The sequence below is a fragment of the Xyrauchen texanus genome, chromosome 6 (genome assembly GCF_025860055.1).
Source record: "Xyrauchen texanus isolate HMW12.3.18 chromosome 6, RBS_HiC_50CHRs, whole genome shotgun sequence".
Lineage (NCBI taxonomy): Eukaryota > Metazoa > Chordata > Actinopteri > Cypriniformes > Catostomidae > Xyrauchen > Xyrauchen texanus.
Window position 1 is genome coordinate 24928291 of NC_068281.1, and position 26895 is coordinate 24955185.

General features: G+C 36.1%; 2 protein-coding genes across 4 annotated transcripts; one reads left to right on the top strand and one right to left on the bottom strand.

Annotated features, from left to right (window-relative positions):
* Positions 1-7155: 7155 nt before the first annotated feature.
* Positions 7156-19477, top strand: LOC127644942 (uncharacterized). Its single transcript, XM_052128390.1, has 21 exons — positions 7156-7389; positions 8562-8652; positions 8925-8990; positions 9094-9260; positions 9351-9517; positions 9640-9716; positions 10208-10378; positions 10456-10560; positions 12588-12833; positions 13154-13245; positions 13323-13505; positions 13632-13811; positions 15418-15516; positions 15613-15702; positions 16260-16374; positions 16458-16576; positions 16663-16776; positions 16987-17050; positions 17164-17257; positions 17619-17787; positions 17899-19477. The coding sequence occupies exons 1-21, from the start codon at positions 7345-7347 to the stop codon at positions 18067-18069; spliced, it is 2625 nt and encodes an 874-aa protein (XP_051984350.1). The 5' UTR covers positions 7156-7344; the 3' UTR covers positions 18070-19477.
* Positions 19478-19625: 148 nt separating this feature from the next.
* LOC127644944 (inositol monophosphatase 1-like) lies at positions 19626-26895 on the bottom strand. 3 transcript variants are annotated; one of them, XM_052128395.1, is made up of 9 exons: positions 25923-26895; positions 22511-22604; positions 22235-22368; positions 22005-22109; positions 21795-21840; positions 21503-21611; positions 20721-20829; positions 20120-20271; positions 19626-19955 (listed from the first exon to the last, which is right to left on the bottom strand). In XM_052128395.1, exons 1-9 carry the CDS (start codon positions 25949-25951, stop codon positions 19825-19827), a joined length of 909 nt encoding a protein of 302 aa, XP_051984355.1. In that variant the 5' UTR covers positions 25952-26895; the 3' UTR covers positions 19626-19824. The 3 variants fall into 3 exon arrangements, with proteins under 3 accessions (XP_051984355.1, XP_051984356.1, XP_051984357.1); XM_052128396.1 differs by lacking the exon at positions 25923-26895 and adding an exon at positions 23580-23840; XM_052128397.1 differs by lacking the exon at positions 25923-26895 and adding an exon at positions 23573-23840.

Here is a 26895-nt window from a genome sequence, read left to right on the forward strand (position 1 = left end):
TTGCTAAGCTATGTAACCTGTTCACCATGTGATTTTTTTATTTATTTTTTGCTCTAATTGAAATATCAGTTAATGTTGTTTATACATTAAGAAGCTTGTTTGAATTTAGCTATTAATACCTTAGTATATAGTAAAGTAATTTAGTCAGCAATAGTCTTCAGATGGACTAGGGTAGGGTTGACTTTATTTAACATTACAACCTTGTAACGTCAGATAATTCTCTTTATTAGTGGATTTTACAAATATTATCAGCACAGTAGTAAATCACTTTGGTCAACAGATTTAACAGAACTCATTTTAATCTTACCACTAATTGACCTCTTTTACACCAATGAATGTGATCAATGTATTGGCAAGTTGGCCTGAGTTCAATTCATTATTAATACATCTTATCAAATGACAATTGTGGTACTTTGCTTCAAGTTAAAGTCTTGTTGAGAGAGCTTGCAGTAACGTGACGCAATATCATCTGAAGCCTAGTTTGTACTATGTGTAATATATTTTATTAATTCAAATCTCAGGTGATGGGAGAAACCCACTTAGAACCACAAAAGTCTCAGACAGAACAAGAGTGCAAATACACCCACAAGCATTGCTGCATAATATCAGTGATACAAAAGTAGACTGCGATTCTGAAAGCTTGATAGCAGTGTTTGGATGGGCAGTAAAGGACTGTACAGTCCCACAAAGGTTTGTTTCATTGATGTGACTTGGGCATTACTGTATATAAAGATAATTGATTTTGACTGATTGATTTTATTGAAAAAAAATATATGGTCATTGTTACTTCAAGGACATGTGATGGTACCACAAGCTTGTGAAAAGGAACATAATCATGTTTATTTTAAAAGTTTATACATTTTTCACAGAGCACATTGTATGGTTGTCGAAATCAAAATCATTTCATTATAATTCTGCTGTTTGTATTTATGCCTAGGGCCACAAATTTAGAACTATAGATCTAGAGTAGGAGTTAGTTATCAGGTCAGTACCATGTTAATAAAAAGAGTACTGTTGAATACTTATTTAGTATAATGTTTTTCAGTCAGTAATGCAACTGTACTCTGGTGTTTTGAAGTCATCTTAATTAAGTTATTTAATGTGACATTACATTTAGCATTTGTGATGATATTTAACTGAGCGCAATAAAAAAGTTCAGATCAGCTTGACGTCTTGTCAGTTCTTCAGTAAAACAAGCTCAGTGGTCACTTGAAGAGAACACTAAAGGCTGACTCAGTGACAGAACGATTTTTTCAAACACGCCTGGTGTGCTTTTTCAGTTTTTGAAGCCAATAACTCAGCAGGAAGTCCCAACAGTCAAGGGATAAATGACCTGCCACTGGCAGACACTAATTCACGCTCCACCTCTCACCTACTGAGACATTAACTACTGTTAATAAAGATATTAATTAAGCTCACACTTGAAAATCAGTGGGAAAATTGGCTAGTGCGGCGCCGACTGTATTGTAATTTATGATGACACTGATACTACTGCAAAGATGGGTGTATAAATGAGTGGCAATAAGCAGAATACAAACATCTCTGAACATGCCACACAACTCCTTGTTCAGTTGCTTGTCATATTTAGACTGGACTACTGTAATGCTCGTTTAGCTGACCTCTCTGCATGCACAATTAGGCCTCTGCAAATTATACAGAATGCAGCAGCACTTCTGGTCTTCAACGTACTCAAGAGAATGCATGTTACACCCCTCCTTGTCTCTCTACACTGGCTGCCAGTTGCTCCATGTATTATGTTCAAAGCTCTGATGCTGGCATACAGAACAGTCGCTGAGTCTGCTCCAGCTAACTTACAATAATTTCTGCAGAGCTACATGCCCACTAGAAGCCTGTGGTCTGCAAATTTGCAGTGCCTTGATGTACCGACACAAAGAGGCACCAAATCCCTTTCCAGGACTTTCGGCATCACTGTAATTCGATGGTGGACCGACCTTCCCAACTATATCCACGAAGCAGACTCTCTCTCTCTGTCTTCAAAAAATGGCTAAAGACAACTTTTCCATGAGCACTTGACATGCACTCATAAATACATACATGTTTATATATATATATATATATATATATATATATATATATATATATATATATATATATATATGTATACAGTATATATATATATATATATATATATATATACAGTATATATTTATTTGTCACACTCTAATCTCTGTATTGGATTTATTTTTCTGATGCAATTGAAGCTTTGTAATGCAGCATTTTTCGTACTACTGTCTCCTTAAGATCGCTTATGTTGTACTCTTTTTGCAAGTCGCTTTGGATAAAAGTGTCTGCCAAATGAATATATGTAAATTTAAATGTAGAATGATAACTAGAAACAAAAAACATATCTCACTTTGGTGTGAATATGTGAATGGCTTTTCAGCTGCAGACAGCAAATGAGTAAAGTATCATATCAAATAACATAGTAAATGGGCATTTCAGGAATATTGGAGATTTAGTTACTTTTGTAGAAAATCTTAAATTTTTAAAAAATCACATGACCTGTTCTGGAAATATGTGTCTATGCAAATGACCGTAAAGATGTAGGAAAGTTTGCACCAGCTTGGCAACTCTGCAAGCCAGTGTGTTCATGTTGACTGATCTTGAATGAATGCAACTGTCGGCCTCAAAGTAGGTGGAGCTCCAGGTCACACCTACTGATTACATGGACTAATGACAGTAAGGAGGTATTTAGCAGCTGATAAGAATTTTTCCTTAAAGTTCGCCACAGCAAGCTGTTACGAACCACCGAAATGAACACAAAAAAAACTTCGTTTTGGCTAGATTTTGCTTGAAATGACGTCACAACCGTTCCTTCTTTAATTTCGCTTCAAGTATTTCAGGGCCTTTAGGCAGAAATGTCATTGTTCCTTTGGCTTAATAGCATAGCTTGTGTTAAATGTGCACATGATGATGTTTGAAGCGTTAATGCAGGCGTGGATAGCTTTAAAGAAGTGCTGATGTTAAATGTGCTGTGGTAGGCTGAGGGGTTAACAGCCGACTGCTCTTTTCCAGTGGGGGGTTTCCTTCTTGCCTTTTCCCTCTAGTAAAGCAAGCTGAGCACTGGTCAGGGATGCCCACTGGCTCTCATTAAGAGATGCCAAATCATTATGGATCCCTTCCCTTTCTGCAAAGCACCCCTAAACCACTGGTGGCTTGCGGCTGTGAGCTATCATTAGCAGATGACAAACCCCATTAGAGAGCCCCCTCTCTGGGCTGGAGTGGACCTGACAAGCCCTCTTTAGCCCTCAGCCAGTATAAATGCACAAAAATACATGAATAATACCTTTTGGTAATACACACTATCTCATATGTTCATAATTTATTTTATTTTATTTATTTGTTTATTTTTTTCATGCTTTTTTCCTTAATTTAATTTTTGCCACCAGCTGTCTAAAGGCCATTTCCACATAAATAGGCAAGTCAAATTTTATATCATCAGAGTGATCACTTCCTTTGTGCAAAAAGTAATAAATCAATACATGATAACAATTATCTATCTTATCTATCAATCTTTTCACTTTAAAGTAATGTGGTTATAGATCTAAGAAAGCAATTATTGTAGTAAGAGAAGTCGAGAAGTTGTCTTTTCCACTTTTCCATCTGGATTGCTTTGACTTCACAGTCCCACCCTGACAGTCAAAAGCCCTCCACCCTACATCAGGATTTAATTAGAGCTATTTGGTTGGGACCAATAGCTTTGCTATACTGTAACCACAAAGATGTGCACATCTACTAATTTAAAGGGCCTTGTTGCCTGTGGGACTTTTATATCCTTCCAGGCAGGAATGTGCGATCCATGCCCACTTTCATGTGGAAAGCACTGCATGTGACAAAGAGACTCAGCTCCTAGTAATGTCGGCAGTATTGAACCTCAGAGAGGTTTTCAAAACGGTCCTCAGACATCATTGGTCTGTTTGAGCCTGGCTTCAAGTGTGTGCAGCAGCTGTGTACAGCCTAACCCAGAACCAATAAAGACTGTCAAGCCTTGTGTATGCACTTTGTGGTTGTGTGTGTGCGTTTATGTGACGAGAAAGAGTGACTAGCCAGGTTTAATGCACATCTGGGGTAAATTCACTTCAGGGGCAATACAGAAAAGGGCCAAAGTGTAATGCATGGAGAGCCTGTGCAATGAAGTGTGCTTCCATTGTCTGGAAGTAGGGCAGTAGAACAATGAGGCCTGGACCTAGGAGACCATCTCCCCTTGATTGACATAAGCTGTTATGCTACAGTCAGGTGATTCACACAAAGAGCTTAAGAGTGCTTTCTGGAAAACTATTACGCTTATGGGGTCAAGGAACACCTTGCAAAAGTCATCTTGTTAGTGTACTCACTGACATTTTTTATGTGCTAAAATATAAAGGCATAGGGTGTGTCTCAATCAGCTCTCTAGCTCAGTTGTAAGTGCACTGACTGCCTAGGCAGACCCAATTTTTTAAATTGCCATCAGATAAGGGTTGAATAAAACATACATTGAACATGTGGTCATAGTAGACATTTTTCATCTGTTGAAATAAACCAAAAGAACAGGAAGCTTAAACCAAATTGATACTGAGAATAAAAAGATCAAGATTAGATAAATCGTATATGTGCATTTCCCCCATGCATTGTCCCAACTTTCAGCAAAAGTACTCTCAGGGGTCACCTTCACAATATGGCTTAATCACACGTGGCAAGTAGATATTGTCATCAGCAGAAACAGGTTTGTGCCATCACAGATGAGTGACAACTACATTCGTTCCATTTCTTCTCTTATCTGTACCTCGCCATCATAAATCACTTTTCTTTCTGCGCCCTGCCTGTCCACCCACCCAGTCCTGTGTCCTGGTCATCTCATAGGTGTAGAAACAATTAACTTTGGGGTGGAAAATAAGTCTGAAAATGCGTCTGTGTTATCTTAGTAGGTTAGTACGAGATTGTTTTGCCCAACTATGCAGAACCTAAAGTCTAGATGCTGTCAGTAACTATAAAACCATGAATTGAGCTGTAATCTACCATTGTTTTCCATCTAACAGTTTTTTATAATGTAGAATCAGTCTTAAGTATAGAAATAAAGCAGATGCTAAAAAGAGCAAGCATATAAAGGTGCCCTTTAAAAGTGAATTCATTATTTAACACATTAGGGCCCACATGACACATTACATTTCCTTTTTTTTCTCCAAAATTTATTCTTTATTTTTTAATTTTATAGCTTGTAGAAATCATGAATATAGCTTTGAAAGAATAGGAACATTTGGCTCGAGGTCAGCTGCTTTTTTACTTTTAGATAAAGATTGTGAGTTGATGCCAGACTTTATATACAAAGTTGCATGTCCTCTGTATTTGCAGGGAATAGCTTTTCAATATTTTTCACAAATATGTATCATTCCTTGCCCCTTTCCTCAGCCTCGAAAATGCTTGTATCCCCAGGATACAAAAACCTTTTTAGGGTTAAAGAATCATGATTTTGACATATCTGACGTAAAATGTACAAGAAAAATACCCCATGAGACTACATATTTGCTGCCAAGCAAATATGTGTGGTAGAATGAATTCACAAGCAACTGAACTTTCTTTTTCTTTTTCCATTGACTGATTAAACATTTGTTTAATATGTAAATTTGTACCATTTTGTATGTTTGAATGGAAAAAGTGTTGAATTTATTTACAAGTAAATGGAAATCAAAGCCTACGAGTATATTCAACACATTCTACAAAGGTCAAGACACATGATAAACCTTCACAGACACTTCTAAACTGCCCTGTAAAGCTATAGGCTACTTATAAATATGCATTCTGTAAAGATTAACCAGAAACATTATCCAATTTGTTTTGAAATTGCCACCTTGTTAAAACATTTTGGAATTATGTCTCTTAATGTGTGTGTTGAAAAACTATTTCCTTCTCTACCTTGAAGAAAACAATATCACTTTTTTCACCACTGTAACAAAGATGTCAACCTTTCTTTTATAACAATACTATTAATAATATAATAATATTATTTGTAATAGCAGTGTTATCTTACGATGGTAAAGTTATGCAAAAATAATAAAGCAAAAAGATTTGTTTAAAAATAAATTTATAATTTAAAATATTTTTGTTTAGTTTTTATTTGTTTGCTTATTTTTCACTGTTTTAAAACAACATGTTAATTAACATGCTTGCAGTGTTTGTTTGTTTTTTTAAGGATAGCCTACTTCACAACTCACATTTGCTTCTTTCCTGTCTATTAGTTTGCAGATTCAGATAGAGAGATTTTATGTATTATACCGACATCTAGCGTTGAATATAAGAGCTAGAGGGGGGTGGGGGAATTAGTGCATCACTGGAAGTTGTTTGTCCTTTGAACACAGTGGCAACTGTTTGTTCCTGTCAGGCAGCAGATGCCCTAACCCCGCCCCCAAGCAAATCCTAAATACCCTGTAAAAGGCAGAAGCTCGTTGTTCCTGCAGCCTTCCAGGAACAACAGCTCAAACATCCTTTCTGTTTGAGCTGTTCGAATCCTGAAAGTTTTGGAGTCGACTACAATTCCAACTTTTCTGAATCTATTGGAACGATTCAGACACCTTTTCTTGATTTAATTAACTTTAATTCTATGTTTTAGACTAATGTATATTGTAATAATAAATATGGCCCTATATGGCTGAACAAATGCTCCAGATCTGCATTCCACTGAACTACCGCAAATAATGTTAAAAGCATAATTTCGCCTACACGTTACCCCTCAACAGCTGTCCTTATTTAAAAGGAATATTTGAAATAAAAAGTCCAAAAATGAAATTTCAGGTTGATGGTTTTATTAAAAAATAATAACAATATATATTCTTTAAAACATCCAGGTTTTAGTGCACAACTTTTGTGCAAATACCAATAAAAATGATTAAACATATGTCCACGCTTTGGAATCGACTCTTGATTCTCAATGAGTAGAAGAATCGGTCATTTTAGGCATCGACTCCCAATCCTGCTATTTACTGCCGCAGTATCAGGAGTATCAGCTATTTACTGAACAATCAGGAATCGTTTTTTAATCTGTGCTTGACCTTCCACATTATGTCAGTTTCTAAAACACAAATTCACTTTACCTGAACCAATGTATGTAATAAAAGTACTAAACCTACGTGCTCCTTGCCACACTCATCATGGCAGACTACTATAGCCAACTTTCTGTATCAACTAGGCGTTGTGACGTTTGTTGCCACTCGGAAAACGAAACCCGAAACTGGCTTAATGACATTGTAAACTTAAACGATGGAAGAAGCAACATATATTATTTTTCAATCTGAATATAACGTTACTTGACGTTGAGTGTGTGACTGGTGCTGTTGTAGTTAAAGGGTGAACATGTCGCGTGTTGCAGCTGATCTTCACTTTAAAACCCTTGTCGAGGTACGTTTTACTGGCAGTAGCGAGGCAGATAAGGTTTACCAAGCTGTAATGGTTAATAAGCTAACAAGCTAATTAACAATAATAGAGCATTAAGCTCAGCTCGCATTGCATGTTGTGCTCAACTGTGCAAATGCCACTAAGCCAGGTGGCATACTGAACTCGATATTTCAAGACACTCTTACAAAATTGACCATGATAACCATATTTTCGGCCAAAATGTCATAGTTACGACGTTGTCGTTATTATTGTAAAACCATACTGAGTTAAAATGGGATCTCCTTCCAAGAAGAAGCTGTCAAATCCTTATTTTCATATGTTTATTTAACTGTTTATTATATTTGACAGTGGATGCTAAAATAAAGCTACCAGAGGTTTATAGTAATAACTATTAGTAATAACTAACTATAGGATGGTTACCATTGTAATGTAAATTTGTCCTGTGTGAGGCTTGGAATTGGGACGTCCGCAGATAGCACACAAACATCTCTGAGATGCCTGTTTAAGATCTTTTCATCTGGGAAGCATCACAATCTAATTAACATCAGCTAAACATCTAAAAAAGATAATATTTACCAACATTCTAAATCATAGATGCCTCAAAGACATCTGCTGAATGTCTTATTGACATCCTGATTTTAGGCATACTTTTTGACAAATGTCTTATAGACGTATTGCAAATGAGCAAATAACGTAAAAGATGTCTTCCAGATGTAAATACACACATCAAATAGACGTTTGTGTGATGTATGTTTGCTATCAGGGTCAGAGACCGTACTCTGCAAAAAGTAGCTGTTGTTCCCCAATACCAGATAGTACACCAAGATTACACTTACGTTTCCGAGATGTGTGTTTAAGAGTGTTTCATTTGGAAAGCATCACATTCTAACTATCATCTGCTGAACATCTTAAAAAGTTGAGATTTACATGCAATCTAAATCATGAATGCCTTATTAACATCCAAGAGGAAACGTCTTATAGACATATTCCAGATGAGAAAACAACATAAAAAAATACATCTTACAGATGTCAACACGCACATCAACTAGACGTCTGGTTGGGTGATGTACATGTGCTATAAGCGCAATGTCCATTAATGTGCATGACAGTGTTTACCTGCTGAAAGTTTATAAGATTTTGCTGATATTTATTTCTCCTCTTGTCATCTTCAATAGTGCAAATACTGTCACCCCAACGAGGTGCTTGATGACATTAAAGTTGTGTCCACTGAATTCCCAGACCTTCTGCTTTACGTGGACTATTATTGTAAGTTTCTCACTGAAAGCGCATCTGAGATCTAGATGCATATCACTGTGAACATATGCGGATCTACAAATGATGCTTTTGGATATTGTTTAAATATTGCATGGAAACTGTGTTGGGTACTAGCTAATTTTATTAGTGGTGTTGTTAGTTCACTTCATTGAAATAAAAAACATCAGAAAATTAGTTAACGATTTACTGACTAGCTATGCAGACGATTTGACTTTAGCTTGCACTGTACAAATTCTTAAGCCTTTTTTCTCTCTAAAAATAAGACTTCCCCAACAATGATAAGAAGAAATTGGTTAATTTGGGCGGCACTGTACCTGTAACATATGAAGGTAAATGATTTCAACAGCTTTATGGTAAAACTCCAAACAATGTTTAAATGGCATATCATGGACTTGCCGAAGCTCATAATATCTGTATCATGTTCTTACTAAGGCAACAAGTATAACATTCCAGTTTGCATCTGGATCCATGAGACCCATCCCAAAAACCCACCCAGGTGCATCGTCTGCCCCTCACCCTCTATGGTGATCAATGCTAAAAGCAGCAGTGTGGATGCATACGGCCGCATTCTTCTTGATTGTCTCAGCAACTGGAAGATTGTAAGTCTGTTAAATAGCTATTTCACATTTTACTTATTATGTTGATAATTGTAAACATTTGTGTGTTTCACTCTGGTGTTTGATTCCCAGGGGTGGTCAAATTTGTCAATAGTTCTGGAGGAGATGATTGCTGCCTTTCAGCGGGAAACTCCCCTTTTTGCCACCTATCCAATCAGAACCCCGTCTCTACCTTCCCAGACAAAGCTTTTGCCTGAAAAACGGGTAGTTCAGCCAAGTCCTTTTTCATCCTATGGCAGGTTAGTGATTGATTTTCAGTTCAATCATTCTTGAAATGCATTTGACAATCTCTTCTTGGTACTTTTTTTTAATGATCAGCCACTGATGCATATTTCAACCTTCTTTGTTGTTTGTGCTAAAGCTGGCCGCATGCAGGTAGCAGTTCCATGCAGAAGTCATCAGCCGTGCAACATGGAGTGACTCAGCATCCCAGCAATAGTAAACATTGATTCTATGCTCAATACTAGTCTAAAATAAATTGTTCACTACTCCAAATCTTAAACTATTTTTTATAGAATTTTTATGTGGAGTGATGCAAACAGTGATACAAGATATCCGCACCCTTGCAACACCGTTTTTCCAATCAATTTATAAGACTAGGGCTGACGGTTACATTATATGTTTTTATGGAGGTTAATAAATATGTTTTTCATGGGCTACTTATTTTCATATCAGAAGCAAGGATCACCTCTCAATGTCTTTGCATCATCTCTTTGTGCATTTACCAATAATGGCACAGGGTATTGGCCTCTGTGAAATGTAGTGAATTGGTAGACAAAGCTGAAATTCCCTACAAACTTAATGCACTTTAAAGCAGAAAATGGAGCATGTTAGTCCATTACACTCAAGTATATTGGTTTGCTGATAAGAATTAGTATTGCCAACTTTCACTTTCTATTCCTTGCTAACCATGCGGTTTCCAACCATAGCAATACCCAAGAGTAAAATGTCCCAGAGCAGTCTGTCACTGGCCACTGGCTCTGAGATGAGTAGGGTAAGGAGATCATATACACAAGAGTTGCTGGATTTTGGGATCACATTTGGAGCACAAGATTTGGAGACTAACCACCAAACAAATCCATTTATCTCTCCTGCCTCAGGTACAGACCGTACAATTTAGGAATATTCAGATCTTTGTGATATCTTTTGAATTAATCAAAGATTATCTCTGCTTTAGGTTCAGCCAGTAGTTCTTCTGATTTAAACAACATAGATGACATGTTCAAAAGCCTTCAATTACAAGGAGTAGTCAATATGTACCAGATGGACAACAGAGACAAAGGTATTTGACAACATATAATTTATTAATGCTGTAAGTGATTTTGTTTTTGTTTTTTATTTTTATGAAATAACATACAGAAACATCCCTATTACTTGTCAGATATTATTGAAATAGCTGCCATGAAATATCATACCTGTCTCTGTAACAGCCCTAGGCTCTGTAAACAGCTGGTAAAAAGATATCCATCGCCCTTCATCTGCTCAAACACAACAGTCTTTAGTTTGTCCGTTTGTGCGTGCGTGTCTTTGGATTGCAGAGTTTTAGAAAGAGGGGCGTGGATAATTCAACCGCTGGTCTGGTGGAAGTTCCAGAACAGCTAAAAATAAATAAAATCATGCTAGACCTTTACTCAAAACTATCTTCCCTTGTTTAGTAAATTTTTCCATGACTTTTGATTGATTTGATGCCAGTAAGATTTTACAATAATGTTCCATTTTTACTAACAATAAACAATAGTTTTACAGCATTTATTCATATGGTTTAAAGTAAATTTTTAACATACAGTACACAGTACTGTACTAATAGATACATTTTTTTTTTATAAAAGGCTAATAAATAATGTTAGTAGTTAACATTAGTTAATAGTTTATTTTAATAATCTTGCATTAAAGGAATGTTCTGGGTTCAATGCAGGTTAAGCTCAATCGACAGCATTTGTGGCATAATATTGATTATCACAAAAATAAATGTCGACTTGACCCTCCTTTTCTTTAAAACAAGCAGATCTCGAGGTTATAGTGAGGCTTTGATAATGGAAGTGAATGGGGGCTTAAAATACTCAAATGTTTAAAAAGTTTAGATGCAAGATATAAAGGATATACACGTAAACATGATTTTAGTGTGATAAAATCACTTAAAAACATTTTCTGGGTAAAGTTATCTTTTTCCTGAATGCGGAAGTGTTCCATGTATTGACTGTTTTAAATTTCCGGTCTCCAGTGTTTTCGCTCGCATTGGCATATATTCTTAGCGGTTAATGTGGTGTTTAAAAGTATTAAGTTTGTAAAAATTGCTTTAAAGTGCTTTATTGTGCCGATACTTCACAGAGTCGAGATGACTGTTTTTTCAGTGCATCACCTGAATGTGTTGAAGATATGAAGTGATGGTCTGAGGTTAGTTATGTTGATATCATCGTTAACTACTTATATTAGTTGTTATGACTGCCAACATCTGCACAAGTTTAGCCTGAAATTAAGTTTTACTCCAAAAAAACTGAAATGGTTTTTGTTCTCCATTTGAATTGCTTGTTTTGGTAGTTTTTCATTGCTTATCGAGACCAGAAACAGAAAACAGGCAATTAGAATCATCATAGCATGGAGTGTTTGCTCAGGAAAACTGTGGAAAGCCAATTTTACACCTTCGTTACCATGAAGATGTCATGTTAACAAACCCTAAAACTCTAAAATGAATGTAAAAATTACAATTGATACAACTTTACAGCTCAAACAATAAACATGTTTTAACTGAAGAATTAATGTAAGTGCTTTTATAAAATTATAAGCTTCAAATTCCTGCCTTTAAACCCCCACTTTCATTGTCCCCATAACCTCATATTTGCTTTTTTTTTAAAGAAAAGGAGGAATGAGTAAAAAAAAAAACACAAATACTGACAATTGTTCTTAACTTGTATTGAACCCAGAACATTATTTTAACAAGATTAATAAATGGCTAAATGCGGTGAAAAAATATATTGCTCATTGTTAGTTCATGATACGTACCTATTGCATGTACGAATGTTAACAAATTGAACCTTATTGTAAAATGTTACCTTGTTGTGAAAATGTATTTATTCAAAATGTTTAATTTGAAATGTTTTGCTTGAAAAATGCATTTGTGCTATATTTATTTAAAATAAATGCCACTTGGTAAGATATTTTGTTAATTATGCAAAGACTTCCATACTTTAAGTGTCCACATACTAATTGGTAAATAGTAACATTGTAACAGTTCTTGGTGCCAATTAAACACCACTGAAAATATTGCTGATGTTCCACTGAATAAATACTAAATTTACCACTCTCTTAAAGACATTCTCCATGCTGGGGGACAGTGGCAGGATGATGGTGGCAGCCCTGTGGTTCAACCAGCCTTGTTGGATAACAGTCACAAGGTGGTGGTGAACAGGCTTCCTGTGGGGGTCTCTCACAGCAAGATGAAGAACAAGCTCACCATCTACTTCCAGAGAAAGCACAATGCAGGGGGAGAAGTTCTGGATGTCAAATATCCTGCAGCCCAGCCAGACCAGGCTTGGGTCCTCTTCAGAGACTACAGAGGTACTATAGCACATAAGTGATAATGTTGAAAGCGGTAGTTCACCCAAAAAAGACCCGTATGACAAAACTCAAAAGGAAAGCTCTGGCACAAAGACAGCCTCAGTCACCATTCACTTATAATGTAGAAAAAAGTAGAAAATATTTTATGATAAGCTGTTTTATTTTACATGGAGCTGGTCGCCTCATGTGGGAAGCCATGTTGAAATGACATGACCAGCCTGATACCACTCGCTTTATGTTTATATCCCCCCTATAATCGGACACATTTCTCATGGAATAATTCTTTTAATGTTGACTTTTGTGTATTTTCTTTTTTCCAGATGCAGAGCAGGTTCTGAAACAGCCTGACAGGGTGATTACAATGAATGAGCAGCGATTTCTTATTCAGCTGAGGAAATTTGAGGACATGGAGGTAAGGGGAGGCCAATTGAGAATATTTGTTTCACTTGCTTTTCGCAGGATTGCACTGTACAATGAACCTACTGTCAGATTCCAGATGATCTGCAAGGTGAAAAGGCGGAAATGTTCAAGCGCATCTTGAGTCTGGAGGGGTGCAGTTTCATCCCCACAGATGTACTGGAAGCAGTGCAGTCTTGCCGGAACCTTGACTCTGCTCTGAAATACCTCTCCCATGACTGTCCCATATGCCAGGAGCAAGTGTCCTTCAACAGGGTGAAAATAAATAATTGTACACTTGCCATAAAGATATGGAGCCATTTTGATGTTAGCTATGCATTTTAGTTATGTCATATTATTTTGACTTCTTTCACAGTCTGAAACCTGTCTCTTTCTCTTTAGATGATCACCATGACTCACTGCTCTTGCTCATTCTGTGAGAGCTGTTTTAAGAAATACTTTTCCTCTGTCATCAAGGAGAAGAGTATAGTACATGCAGTGTGTCCTCTCTGTAATCTTCCTGATGTGCGGGGAGGCCGTAGGGAGGATTCTATGGAATACTTTAGTCTGCTTGACACTCAGGTGTGGAGCTCCAACCACATTTTTTGGCCTTTTGCCATTTTATTGAGAGGAGAGGAGAGGGAGAGAGAGAGAGAGAGAGAGAGAGAGAGCGAGCAATAAGTGATAGAGAGAGAGAGAGAGGTGGAGGAACAGGAATGGGAAATGTTAAACACCAAATTTAAACTTGCATTGCCCACTTGAGCAGCACAGCTCAATGTGTCAGAGCTTGTGCGCTCACTATTATGCCAAGGTGCCGACTTTCATTCTTAGCAGAACACATTTTAAGAAAATTTGAAAAATATCTTGGGTCAGAAGGTCCTTAAAATGCAAATGGATGATAATTCAACATTTGAAGCTCCAAAAATCACAGACAGTCAGCGTAAATGTCATCCAAACGCCAACAGCTGTTAAATGTATGTCTTCTAAAGCAACAAGATTGCTTTTTCAGCAGCAGTATGCATGTGTGACGTAATCACGTTGGCACGTGAAAAAGAACTGAGGCACATGCGACACACATGGAAGAGCAGCGCTGTTTAAGTGAGTAGAAGGAAAGCTGTACAGAAGCTTCACTGATTTTGGTTTAGATCTGAATGTCTTTACTCACATTTATGCATTTGTGTGCTTATCTGGGATGTCTCAACCAAGAGGAGAATTTGAGATTACGTCCGTAACATGCTAATGCAAATACATCACACGAGAGACCGCTTAAACTCCACCCTCTTTTGAAGCTTACCAGAAGTATTGGATTATAGTTAAAAAGTACTTAAATATTGATCTTTTTTGCACCAAAAGTGATCGTATCGCTTTAGAAGACATTAATTTAACCGCTGGAGTCGTTTCTTTGACCTTTGTGCTGACTATAAGTTCTTTTTGGAGCTTCAAATGTCTGATCACCATCCACTTGCATTTTAAGGATCTACTGAACTGAGATATTTTTCTTCAAATGTGTCCTAGTGAAGAAATTCATACACACCTGGGATATTATGAGGGTGAGTAAATAATGAGAGAATTTTCGTTTTTTAAGTGAACTATCCCTTTAACAAAGCATACATAACAAATGTTGAATAGGAAAATTTATCATTGTGGTTTCTAAATGTCTCTTCAATATCTATGATCTCTTGCTTTCGGCAGGAAATAATTGACTGCACAAAAATGTTGCGGTTGGCACAAACCATGTTTATCCTTGCTAAAAGTGAATTTATATATAATGTAATCTACATTATATATAGCCAACCTCTCCATGTTGGCACCTTCCTAATTTGGCTAGTTTGTACCAAGTGGCAGATTAATTTATGTCAAAATATTATAGTTCAATTGGATGCTTTTAAAGGTGACAAATCTATTTATTTTACTGTCAATGCATGATCATATAGTTAGTAGCATTTTATTATTTGCGGTTAATGTTACTTTTTCCCTGCTGTCCATGATCGTACCAAAACAGACCTTGGTGACCCACCAATTGATAAACATTGTTTTAAAAGACAAGCTGAATTACGATAGGTTTCTTTTCTCCTTTCTTTTTTTTTTTTTTTTTGTACTGTATGTAAATACCATTTGCTGGATTCATTGAACTAAACAAGACTGAATAGATAAAAAATGACCCTCTGTAAATCCTTTATACCTGTAGATCCGGTATTATTTGGACCCTCAGATCCATGAGCTCTTTCAAAGGAAGCTCAGAGACAAGGCACTGCAGGAAATGCCCAACTTCCGCTGGTGTGCACATGTAAGTTCGCAAGTGTTAAACATAACCTCAGGTCTGACCACAATAAAATGTTACTGTTTCTACATTTTAGTAGAGGTGTTTATGTTTCTTTCATAGTGTTCCTTTGGGCTCCTTCATGAAGCAGACAGGCTGAGGATGGACTGCCCCAGCTGTAGGAAAAGCTCATGCTTTCAGTGCAAAAAGCCTGTAGGTCATCCCATTACAAACCAAAGATCACTTTATGTGCAATTTTGGAGTCAGAGTATCCGGGTTCCCATGGTCATGGAAAACCTGGAAATATCAGGGAATTTCAAAATTGTGATATTTAGGCCTGGAAATGTCACTGAATTTCAAATCATCTTAAAAAGTAATGTTATGGAATACAAATAGTCCTAGATACTGTATACTTAGCAAAAAAAAAAAAAGCCTGTCAAGAAATTGTTCTGGTCATATTTAATAATCAATACAAAAACAAATATGAAATTCTATTTTTCACATTTTACCTCCTATAAATAGGCTCCATTTTCTATTTGCAAAATATACTTTTTATTTGTTTCCTTTGATTTGTGGGTAAAAGGGGACCACAACATTTTCTTAGTAGGTTTTGTTGAATCACCCTTATCAAGCTATCATGAACAATTGGAAAATTCCTTGGTCAAAAGTTGTGGGAACCCTGGAGTATTCTGAAATGCTCACAATGGCCAAGCACTTTGATAGTACTTGTGATCTCATATTGATTGATGTTCTGAATGCTTGTTTTCTAGTGGGCTCCACAGCATGAAGGGATCTCCTGTGAGATGTTCAAAGAGTGGGAGCAACTCAACAGCCCTGAGTACCAAAACCCAAGACTGGAGCAGCTCCTCAGCAGGAACAAAATAGGTAAACCCTGGACAAAACAAAAACTGAAGCTTGCTTATTGTATCCCAAGTAATCCTCTGTAACAATCTTCATGCCCCTTTCAGACTGCCCAAAATGCAAATTCCGCTTCTTCCTGGCTAGAGGAGGCTGTTTGCATTTTAAATGCACTCAGTGCCAGCATGAATTCTGTGGAGGCTGCAGTCAGGCATTTAAACAGGGCTCTGTAAGTTCCTTTCTCTGTGGTTACCAAAGAGCTCTGTATCAATTATTAAGAATGAGTATCTGTTGTTATAAATGGTGTCTCTGCAGACCTGTAATTTTTCGGTTGAGTGTGGAGCTAAAGGGTTACATGCTCATCACCCCAGAGACTGCCTATATCATTTGCGAGATTGGAGTGTCCCAAGACTTCGGAACCTGCTGCAGGTAGTGTAATAATGAGTAAAAAACCTTTGTGTACAGAACATAAAACTCATAATATAATATAAGAACCTAATATGCACAATGTCAGTTAAACATTTTAGATTAACAGATTCATAAAAAGGTTAATCATGTTGTTCATGGTGTGCGTTTTGACAGTCACTTCATGCAGTTATGGTTACATTATCTTTAAATAACCTTTATTTACCCTTTCAGTACTATGGAGTATCACATCCTCTAATGTTCAGCCCCAAAGGTACAATAGGGGGACACTTAAAAGGTACATCTTTTGCTTTGATATGTGCCTACTGGTGAATGTTATTTGCATGTAGTTTTGGCTGTATGTGTAGGTCATGTGATATTTTGGTGAGTGTTCAAATGTGTCTGTTATAGGCATTTGTGGTGTAATGGAGTTCCAAGAAACAGGAGCTGTTAAAGAAGAGCCATGTGGTCGGCTAGCTTTCCCTGAATACAGTGGTTACTGCATGTAAGGAACACTTGCTTATAGTCCCTGGTGTCAAAGTTCTGATTGACTTTTACAGGGTTCCCACAGTTATGGAAAACCTATAATTATCATTGAATTGGAAAGTTCTGATTTACAGGCCTGGAAAACTTAAGAAAATTAAATGTTATGGACATTTCTTTTGCGAATTTACATTTTTCTAGTCATGCTCTGTTCTAAAATATTTATTTGGCTAGAAATTGCTCTTTATGGTTGCAATTTCTATAAAAGGAATATTACAAATCTTTATCTAGTAATCACAAACAACTGAAAGAAAAATGTCATTGGAAAATATGCACATTCAAAAAAAACGCAAGATCTTCTCAACTGTTTTGCCCACTTGTAGGTTACATTATAAAGAGTGTCTGGTGGAGCTAATAAACAAGAGTGGATTGGACCCTGTGGTACTGTTAGACAGTGCAGAGTTGAGGGCAGAACTTGACCGCTGGAAAGTGCCAGTCCCGGAGAAACAACCTTTAGAGGCAGATCTGCGGTACGAGGACAGACTTCGGCAGGTCGGTACTAGCTGGATATGTTACAATTAAAAGTAAAGCATAATTTATGAACACAGTGCAGTTATGTTAAACTTTCATATCCTGTGTAATAAGTGTGTACTATTCTCTCAGATTTTAAAAGAGAGGGTGGTTTTGACCAGTGGTGCAGCCCCTGGATTGAAGCTAGCTGCTCCTCCCACACCCTCCCCAACTTCTCCTCCTGCGGCTGGAGCTCCATGGTACTCAGTCTTGATTCGAGCCATGCCTGAGGACTCCCAGCAACTACTGCTGCTGACTGATTGAAGAGCACAGCCCTGGACACTTAGGCAACTTTTCATGTCAAGTCTATTATACATTGGCAAAGCTCCATCTAGCCAACTTGTTTTTTGTGTATTTGATTGTTTTTAATCCATGTCAGAGGAAAAAATGCTTAACAATGGGCAGAGCAACCAGAAATAATGCAGGATTTATATCTGTTTTTAACAATAAAATCAAGACTAGAGGTTCTAAAGCACTTAAGATGCCTGTATCCTACTTAAGTCATATTTCATAACCTTACTTGCTGAAAAGCTTGTGGATTTCACTAATTGTTGGCAATGATGGTCTATTAATACATGATTTATGTTGTAACTGTTGTTAGGTTTTGTATTATTTTATATGAAATAATCTATATACTATATATGCATTTTAATGAGCACAAGTTTGCACTTTTGGCCATTGTGAATGTGAAATGGGTAATAGCATGACCTATAAGAGGTGTGAGAGGTTATGTGTTGCAGATGATTATTGTATGAATTAATGTGAATATTAAACACATTTTTAACAGTCAATTTTTTTCTGTGTAATATAATATTGTAAAATATGTATTTTATATATTTATATACATTTAAATGTTTTACAATATAGGGTACAGAGGGGCTAAAGCTCACTAGGTAAAAGGCTCCTTTGATTTATTTTCTCCCAAAACACTAAATAGCATCAAAAACTACCATAGGACTTTCCTAAACACCCATGTGTCACTATGCACTGCAACATTTTCCTAATCCATGAGATCTTTGTGTGTAAAGGTTGATTTTGAGGCAATTTTATTTAATGTTTTAAAAAAATGTATAAATGAAAATCCTGGAAATTATCACATTTGTCATTTTTAATTTTGTTCAGGGTGATTATATTAAAAGAATATCAATAACTGTCTAATAGATAAAAGGATAGTATTTGGGGTAAAAGGTCCCGTTGCAGGGGCTAAAGGCCCCTTTTAAACGCATTGCTTTTCTTAAGTGGGGGGAATAGATTTATTATGAAACTTGTTCAAAGTGGGTTCAAGTTGACTGATCCAATCACAATGGAGATTAATTTCTTTAAAGAATACTTGAGATGTAATAAAATGTCAAGATTGAAATGAACAAGAAATGATGCACCCTTTTCTAAAGTGGTTATTTTGAATAAGCATTTTCTTAAATTGTTACTCAAAATAGCATCTTGCTGTCTTAAAAGTTTTTGCATATGTTAACAAATAGTGCCACTATTGCCCCGGTATCTACATTATACCCCCCAGAGGGCCTTTTACCCCAAGTGAGGTAGCCATTTACCTCAGGTGTGGGGTAAAAGGCCCCTTGTCAATTTTTTTATTTTTTAAATAATAATGTTTTTAAAACAAACTTTTGTTCTTCTTTCTTTTCACAAAAATGATGTTGCTCCATCAACATTCAATCAAAGTATTTCTTGACACGCTTTGGGACCAGAAAAAAAATATAGTTTTCCTTAAGGTGTGCCTTTAGTGCCACGGCTGTACTCTAATGTTGCAAAATATGTTTATAATTGAATGGAAACATAAGAAAAAGAATGGTATATCCAATAGGTAAAAACAACCAAATTTATAATCAATCATGACCTCATTATACATAGCTGCATTACAGTTGAATGCATTTTTTTCAACATTGTGAGACAGTGATCACTTACACAAATACAAAAGATGCCAAAAAATGCAATTTAATTTTAAATGTCTTAGTAACTAAACTGCATTAACATAGGAGCTTAACTTGTAAAGGAAAAGAAAGTTCACTTTAAAGGGTCTACAGGTGCATCATCTCTTACAGCTGAAAATGCCTCAATCTCTGTAATGATTCTCTCTGCAATTGTTTTGTTATTAGCTGCAACAACTCTTCTAGACATCAGGTCCATTGGTCCACCTGAGGACATTTAGAACAAACTATCATTAAATCATATTAATAGACAATTATATTCACTTCAAGCTAAAATAAATGTTTTGAAATCCAAACACTGCCAAAATTTACTAAATTAACAATCTGTATCAAATTTAAAATGATGTCACAAGCAATTGATTACTCTTTACCTTCAACATCCATGAGAACTCCTCCTGCCTCAGAGACTATGACTGCTGCAGCTGCAATGTCCCAACAATGAATGCCAATCTCATAATAGGCCTCAACACAACCAGATGCCACCAGGCACATGTTGAGGGCAGCAGATCCTGCACCTCGCATCCTGAAGAGGTTATTTATAATCATATGAGAGGAATTTGTCAGAGTTGATGCACATTACAGGTATAAGAATACATATATAAATACTAAGTAGTATTAATAATAGGCATTGTGAAATCAAAATTGGAGTTTTTTCTTAGCTTTGAGACATGTATATACAAGTGTACTCCAAAAAATTGGCCATATATTTTTTGCCGATATACGCAATAAAATTTACTTTTTATATTTCTATATTTTTCAGGTAAACAGACCAAAAATATTGATGATAACTCATCCTGCATCCGTTGCATATTAAACTTCTGCCAAATAAAATTCTGTCTAGACTAGGAATGTCCCTCCCCCTAATACCATCTGCCTCTGACTAACAATAACAAGTACCAAATCAAGAAAATTATAATGGAGCAAAACTTTTTATTCTTGTAAGGCTTTTTATGGAAGAATACTGGGACATACCCATGGACTGGCAGACACAAGATCTTCCTCATACTAGAGAAAATCTTGTCAACGACATCAGGATCTCTATTGGAGCCAAATTCTGTGGCGATGATTGACTGGTTGATCTCTGTTATTAGATTTGTGAACAATTAGAGAGAATTCAGAAGACTCTAAACTCAACAGACAAGGAGTGAAACTGGATCAACATCAGGGTTTGAAATTAACACCCACCAGCCCACCAAATGTGGGTATTTTATGCACAGTGGTGGGTAATTTTGCTCATTATCTACAGGCAACAGTGGCGGGCAAGAAATGCCGTTTGACTCAAAAATGCACTCTTGAAGAAACACAGTCAATTATATATATTTTTAAGAACAGACAAAAGAAAAGCAGTTGATGCACACTGTGTGTTCAGATGTTCATGCCGCTTTTCAGCTCATGAGTGTAGCACAAGCATAGTGTTCTTACTCCTCAGTCATCTGAAAACAGTTTGCAAGAATATGCGAACACTGCAAAAGATCTCAGACCATCTTTTAGTTAGCTTTATTTCCATGGAGTAGTTTATTTTACATGCATTATGAGATCAGCAGGGTAACTTTGTTTTCGACTTCCTTAATTCCTAATATTTATGACTGTACTAACAATTTATCTGTTGCAAAATTATCATTATGATAAAAATAATATGGAGTGCGTGCGTGCAAAATTAAAGTGGTTGGTAAAATTGGGCATTTATTAGCCACTGTGGTTGATGGGCAAAAACGTTAATTTCATATCCTGATCAACATGCATAGAACAAATACCTTTTTGGTCTGATACTTGTAGGGGTTGTCCATTGCAAAATGCACCCTGCCCTTTTCGAGCTGTGTACATCTTATCGTCTATGCAGCTATAGACCACACCAAACTCTAACTGTAAGAGAGGAATAATTAGTTTGACCGCCGTTCTTCCCATTGGACTAACTTTCAAAATTGCAAACTTCCACAAGTAAAACTTGTGTGATATTACATCTCACCACAAACATCCATTACCAATGCTGTCACTTAAGTATTCTAAAATGAAAGAGAACGCACTTAAAAAGCAAATGTTGCTCACCGTTTTTTTGACAGCGAAGCCAATGCATATAGCCACAAATGGATATCTGAACAATGGAAGACACATTTATTTATTTTTCTTCAAGATATGAAAATCCAAAATTTTAATTAATCATGTAATTGATCATGGATTTCTCATAATCACACACATAATTAGGATATTTTGGACATATGCAGCATCACATCAATGAATACAATATTAATACATTACCCATGCACAAAGTTAGTGGTCCCATCCACAGGGTCAATAATCCATGTTGGATTGTCAGTCAAAACACAAGGCTCTCCTGCAGCCACTGACTCTTCACCAATGAAACTGAAATAAATAGGAGCAGAGCCTGACCATTTTATTTACAAGAGGTACTATGCTCCTGTAACCTATACAGTATGTACAAGTAGGATTAGAAATCCTCTGAGCCTGTGTTAGCATGGGCACAATACCTGTGTGTAGGAAACTTCTCCTTTACTGATGTAATAATTAGGCGCTCCACATTCTGGTCTGTTTTAGTGACCAGATCAACATTGGAACTTTTACACATGATCTTCAGGTCATTTTGCAAAGCATCCCTCACCATCTGTTGGTAATTATATATATATATATATATATATATATATATATATATATATATATATATATGTGAGTTTTTAGAAACTTTGAAATTATTATTTTTTTAGGAAATATTACTCAAGCTAAAAAAAAAAAAGATGGATTCTCACCTCTCCTGCCTTCCTGGCCACAGTCACAGCATGGTCCATCGCATCTTGCCAAAGATCAGGCATTTTGCCTTTATGTAAGGACTTACTTTTTGATCTGACAAAAAAATAAAAAAATATTCATTCTTGTCAGTTTCTGATTTCAAGCACAGGGATGCTGTAACATTTTATGTTGCTGTACATCCAATTAGGAGTTAAAATTGCATCTCAAACCCCAGTGAGTTTACTATCTACAGCATACATGGGCAGCTGTCTATATAAAACAGCGTTTTAAACCGAAAAGAACTAGGATACGCTTCATAGGCAGCAGCTTCCTAAAATGTCTAGTTAGGCAAAGGTTTTGAGATGCATAGATTCAGATAAAGTCTTCAATGCCTGCAAGGGTCTGTCTGAGGAGGTACTTTTTGTTTCTGATTTCTTTCTTTTTTTCACTTTGCTGGCGGTCATTTAATCCCTGGACAAATTCCTTATATAGTGTTCTTCCTATAAATAGACTTCCAAATGGGTCTTCTTACTTTTCATACCCTAGTATACTTACAAAAAAAAATACCATGTAACAAAATGTTCCTTTCCAACAAAAAAGTAGTATAGTTATTGTCACTGTAAAATCATAAAAATAATATAGGGTCTTCTCCGAAGTGTACCTGTCAGGATCTGTCATTTAGATCAATTTATTTTTGACAGTGGTGGCTAATCAGAAGTTCTTACATTTTTTTAGAAACAATACCTGTAGTATAATTATGGTATTTTGCCGTACATGTGTGCATGGATAATCGATTTAAATCGATACATAGGTTTATGCAATCCATGTCTGTTGTGGTCATACATGTTCATTACAAATTTGGACTACCACTACAGATGATATACATGACAGACGACCTATATCATCTATGCTTTACGGATCTACCATTTGCCTCTTTTCGTCATTGGACCAGTTATAATTACGTTTGATCATAAATATTGATGCAAACAATGCATTATCCTCTAGCCACATATACAAAGAAAACATTTCAAACATGTTCAAACTACCGTTCCACAAAAATAACAATAACACAAAATGTGTACCACTGACCGACGAAATGAACAAGCTGTCAGCTTCAGTCCTCCTACATGACAAGCATTTCCGGGTTCTTGTCGAGTACAAGAAGAGATTTAACTCTTAACTATCAGTGTTTTTCAGCCAACGACCGATGCATTTTGTACAACATATATTGATTATAAAATAATCAGTGTCGATTAGCTCTAACGTTCTTCAAATACTGTGTTTGCCCCTAAAGATACTGTTACCAGAGACAGTTTAGCAGAGACAGGCAACTTCTATTAAAAATGAATGGGTGAACGGTGACGGTCAACGGATGTAGAAAAAAAAAGTCCCGCCTTAAAGTTTAAAAAGCCAATCATCTATTAGAAACATACATCGCCTGTCAGTCAACTCGAAAGCGCGCATGCGCACTGTCTTGACAAGCCAGGAAAATAGCGTTGTTTGTTTTTTATAGCGTAATCCGAGGTAAAGATTAACCATTTATGATACCATTGTTGTCCGATTTTACTGTTGATTTGAAATATCTCCTTTGATCGTAATATTGAACAACCGTTTTGGAGATTTCGTTGTTCCCCTATTAATTCCTTGAACATATGTTGAAAGTTTATTTTCGGAGTGTGCTTTTTACCATCTTGTGGGTAACCAACAGCGCTGAATATGTTCTTTGGAATATGGAAGAAAAAAAAACTGGTTTAAAAAACTTCAAGGTTTGTGCAACTGATCTCACTGGATTATTTATGATTCAACATAAAATGCACTGTGCATTACCAAATACTGTACTGTTCTCACTCCAAAAAAAAACCCGCGGACCAGGATAATAAATCACAGGCCTACTCCCTTCCTCAAAACAATAAGGTGTTGGCAGTATATTTTCACCGGAGTGAAAAATATGACGACTGTTTACATAGTAAACTTGATCTCTTAGTGGTCATTTTAATTTAAGATATATAACCCTTAGTGACAGTGTTTTGTATTAATACGCAACAATTAAGACTTAATTATTATGGGAAATGGTCTCTCCGATGCATAACAGGTCAAGCAAGTCATCTTCCACCCCATACAGCCAGATCATTCAGACAACAGCCACAATTACAATCTGCACCTTTAACCAGCTTTAATAGAGGGAAGTGAACACCACTCTGCAGTGGTGCAAGGGTTAGAGATACATGCAAAGAATAAGAAAAGTAATCTAAAGTATTATTAATTGCATTAATGTTAAACAACAACTTTCATGAGAAATTAACAGGAACAATAAAGAGAAAACAGGTGTCTTTATTGTCCCAATCTTTATTGCTGCATTCAAACAGAACATGTACTGTACAATTGTTTACAGATTTGTGAAAAGTCACCCAAAACTCCCTAAAATGTGATAACTCAATAACTTAGAATGAGTTAGCCTATACAGCAGGATTTCATGTAAACCTCTGAGTAGAAAGCATTGAGAAACTTGTTTAAAAATTAACTACAATTAAAAAATAAAATAAAAAAATGACCTCTTTACAAATTGTTTTATTTCTGGTCATGAGGTGTCTGTCCATTGAAGTACAGTCAATACTAAGGCTGCTAAATCCAACCATTCGCATATGGCTTTAAGTTAACACTTTAGTAAAATTCATTTTATTTGACAAACTGTCAAATACTAAAAAGAGAAATCCTTACAAATTCTAAAAAAGAAAAAGTCTGCATGATGCATGAAAAATTCACATTAACTTCAAAAGTGTTGAGTCGAAAACACCCTGTAGTGTTGTAGAAAAAGAAACCCTAAATTCTATATTGCAGCCACTTGTGAGTTGAGAACCACTGTTTCGAAGGAATTCCTAAACCCTGTCACATTAACATTTATTCTGTCAGGCCCGCAAAACCACAGTGTACATATAACACTACAATAAAAAATAAAAAAAATTAATCCACAGTGAAACAATTCAGGTGCCAAACTTGAGTTTCCTTCAAAAGATCAAACAGGTTTCAAAATTTTTAGCCATTTACTCTGTATCAAGGGTGAGAGCTACATTGCGCTATAATAACAATCATGATAACAATGATGACAAGAACATTAATAGTATATGCAAACTAATTTGTTCTTGATAAGCTATTAGTGACAAGATACCTTTAATCATGTTTCCTTCTGAATGTGGCCAACAAAACTTTTTTCTTTTTGTGCCAATAGCAATTAAAAGGGGCAGCATATAGGCAGTGCATGACATCTGACAAAAGTACTTGGCATATGCTGACTGATGACCCACAAAAAGCACTAGGAAGAAGTCTTTCCCTTGATATAAAAAAATATTTAGTTGCGCCATATTTGAAGCACTATTTATGTGGGGAGCATTTACAATAATGACACTTCCCATGAAACAACACTTTTGAATTTACCTCAGGTTTCCTGCCACAAAGGCCGTCATATACAAACTGAACAGCAGCTGGAGTATCAGCCTGAAACAGAGAGCTTATCAAATCATGAGCCTGTGAAGTACTGAAATTTGACAAACACAACCCGCTGCAGGTGCTGTACACGGTCTTGGCCCACTGTATATCCAAGTGAAAGAGCAGAATCACAGTCAAAAGTTAACATGGTAGAACGCAACTTACTGACAAAAGGCAAAAGTATTCATAAAAAAAAAAAAAAAAAAGACTGGATGGGGGAGATCATATCTGAATTTGAAAATAGTTTCCTAAATATGAAAAAAAAAAAAACAAGCAAGCTCGCTCTCATCAAGCAAAACATATACTTATAGTACTGACAAGGTATCAACAGAGAGGTACTAAATTGGCTGACAGCAAGCTAAAAAAGACAAATGAGGAAATAGCATGACAACATGGCTCAAAAGATAATTTCACATAAAGTTAAACATGAACATTTAAATAGACACGCACAAGCAAAAATTCACATACACATCACATAATTATCTTGATTAACATGCCAACCTAAACTTGTCCTTGATATGCAACATTGGAAATGTAAGGGGGAAATGACTGTGAAATATCAGTGCAGCATTGCATAGTATGTTCACATTAAAACAAAAAGTTAGTTTTATATTCCGACAGACGACTTGGAGACACTCAGGTATTAAATTCTGAATAAAATGTAAAGATCTCGGAGCTACAAAGCAACAAGAAAATTTCTGTATACACATGATAGGAAACTACAGCCAAAACTAACATCCATGATCATTCAAAAATGGCTACTTCACACATATGTTAGAGGAAAATTAGAAATGGGAAAAGTCAAACAATCAAACAAAAGTTGACAAAAACTTGTGTACACAAAAAAATGTGTACTTGCGCACAAAAGACTGTTATCAATTAACAAATAGGATTCATTTTAAAAAAAAAAAAAAAAAAAAAA

Bases quoted from the DNA above. Each gene is read 5' to 3' on its own strand.
- LOC127644942 (XM_052128390.1), top strand. From the start codon at position 7,345: ATGTCGCGTGTTGCAGCTGATCTTCACTTTAAAACCCTTGTCGAG. The intron at 13,246-13,322 runs GTAAGGGGAGGC...ACCTACTGTCAG, and splicing joins GGAAATTTGAGGACATGGAG to ATTCCAGATGATCTGCAAGG. The intron at 13,506-13,631 runs GTGAAAATAAAT...CTTTCTCTTTAG, and splicing joins AGCAAGTGTCCTTCAACAGG to ATGATCACCATGACTCACTG.
- LOC127644944 (XM_052128395.1), bottom strand. From the start codon at position 25,951: ATGACGGCCTTTGTGGCAGGAAACCTGAG. The intron at 22,110-22,234 runs GTATTGTGCCCA...TATTTATTTCAG, and splicing joins GAGAAGTTTCCTACACACAG to TTTCATTGGTGAAGAGTCAG. The intron at 19,956-20,119 runs GTAAAGAGTAAT...AAATGTCCTCAG, and splicing joins AGTTCTCATGGATGTTGAAG to GTGGACCAATGGACCTGATG.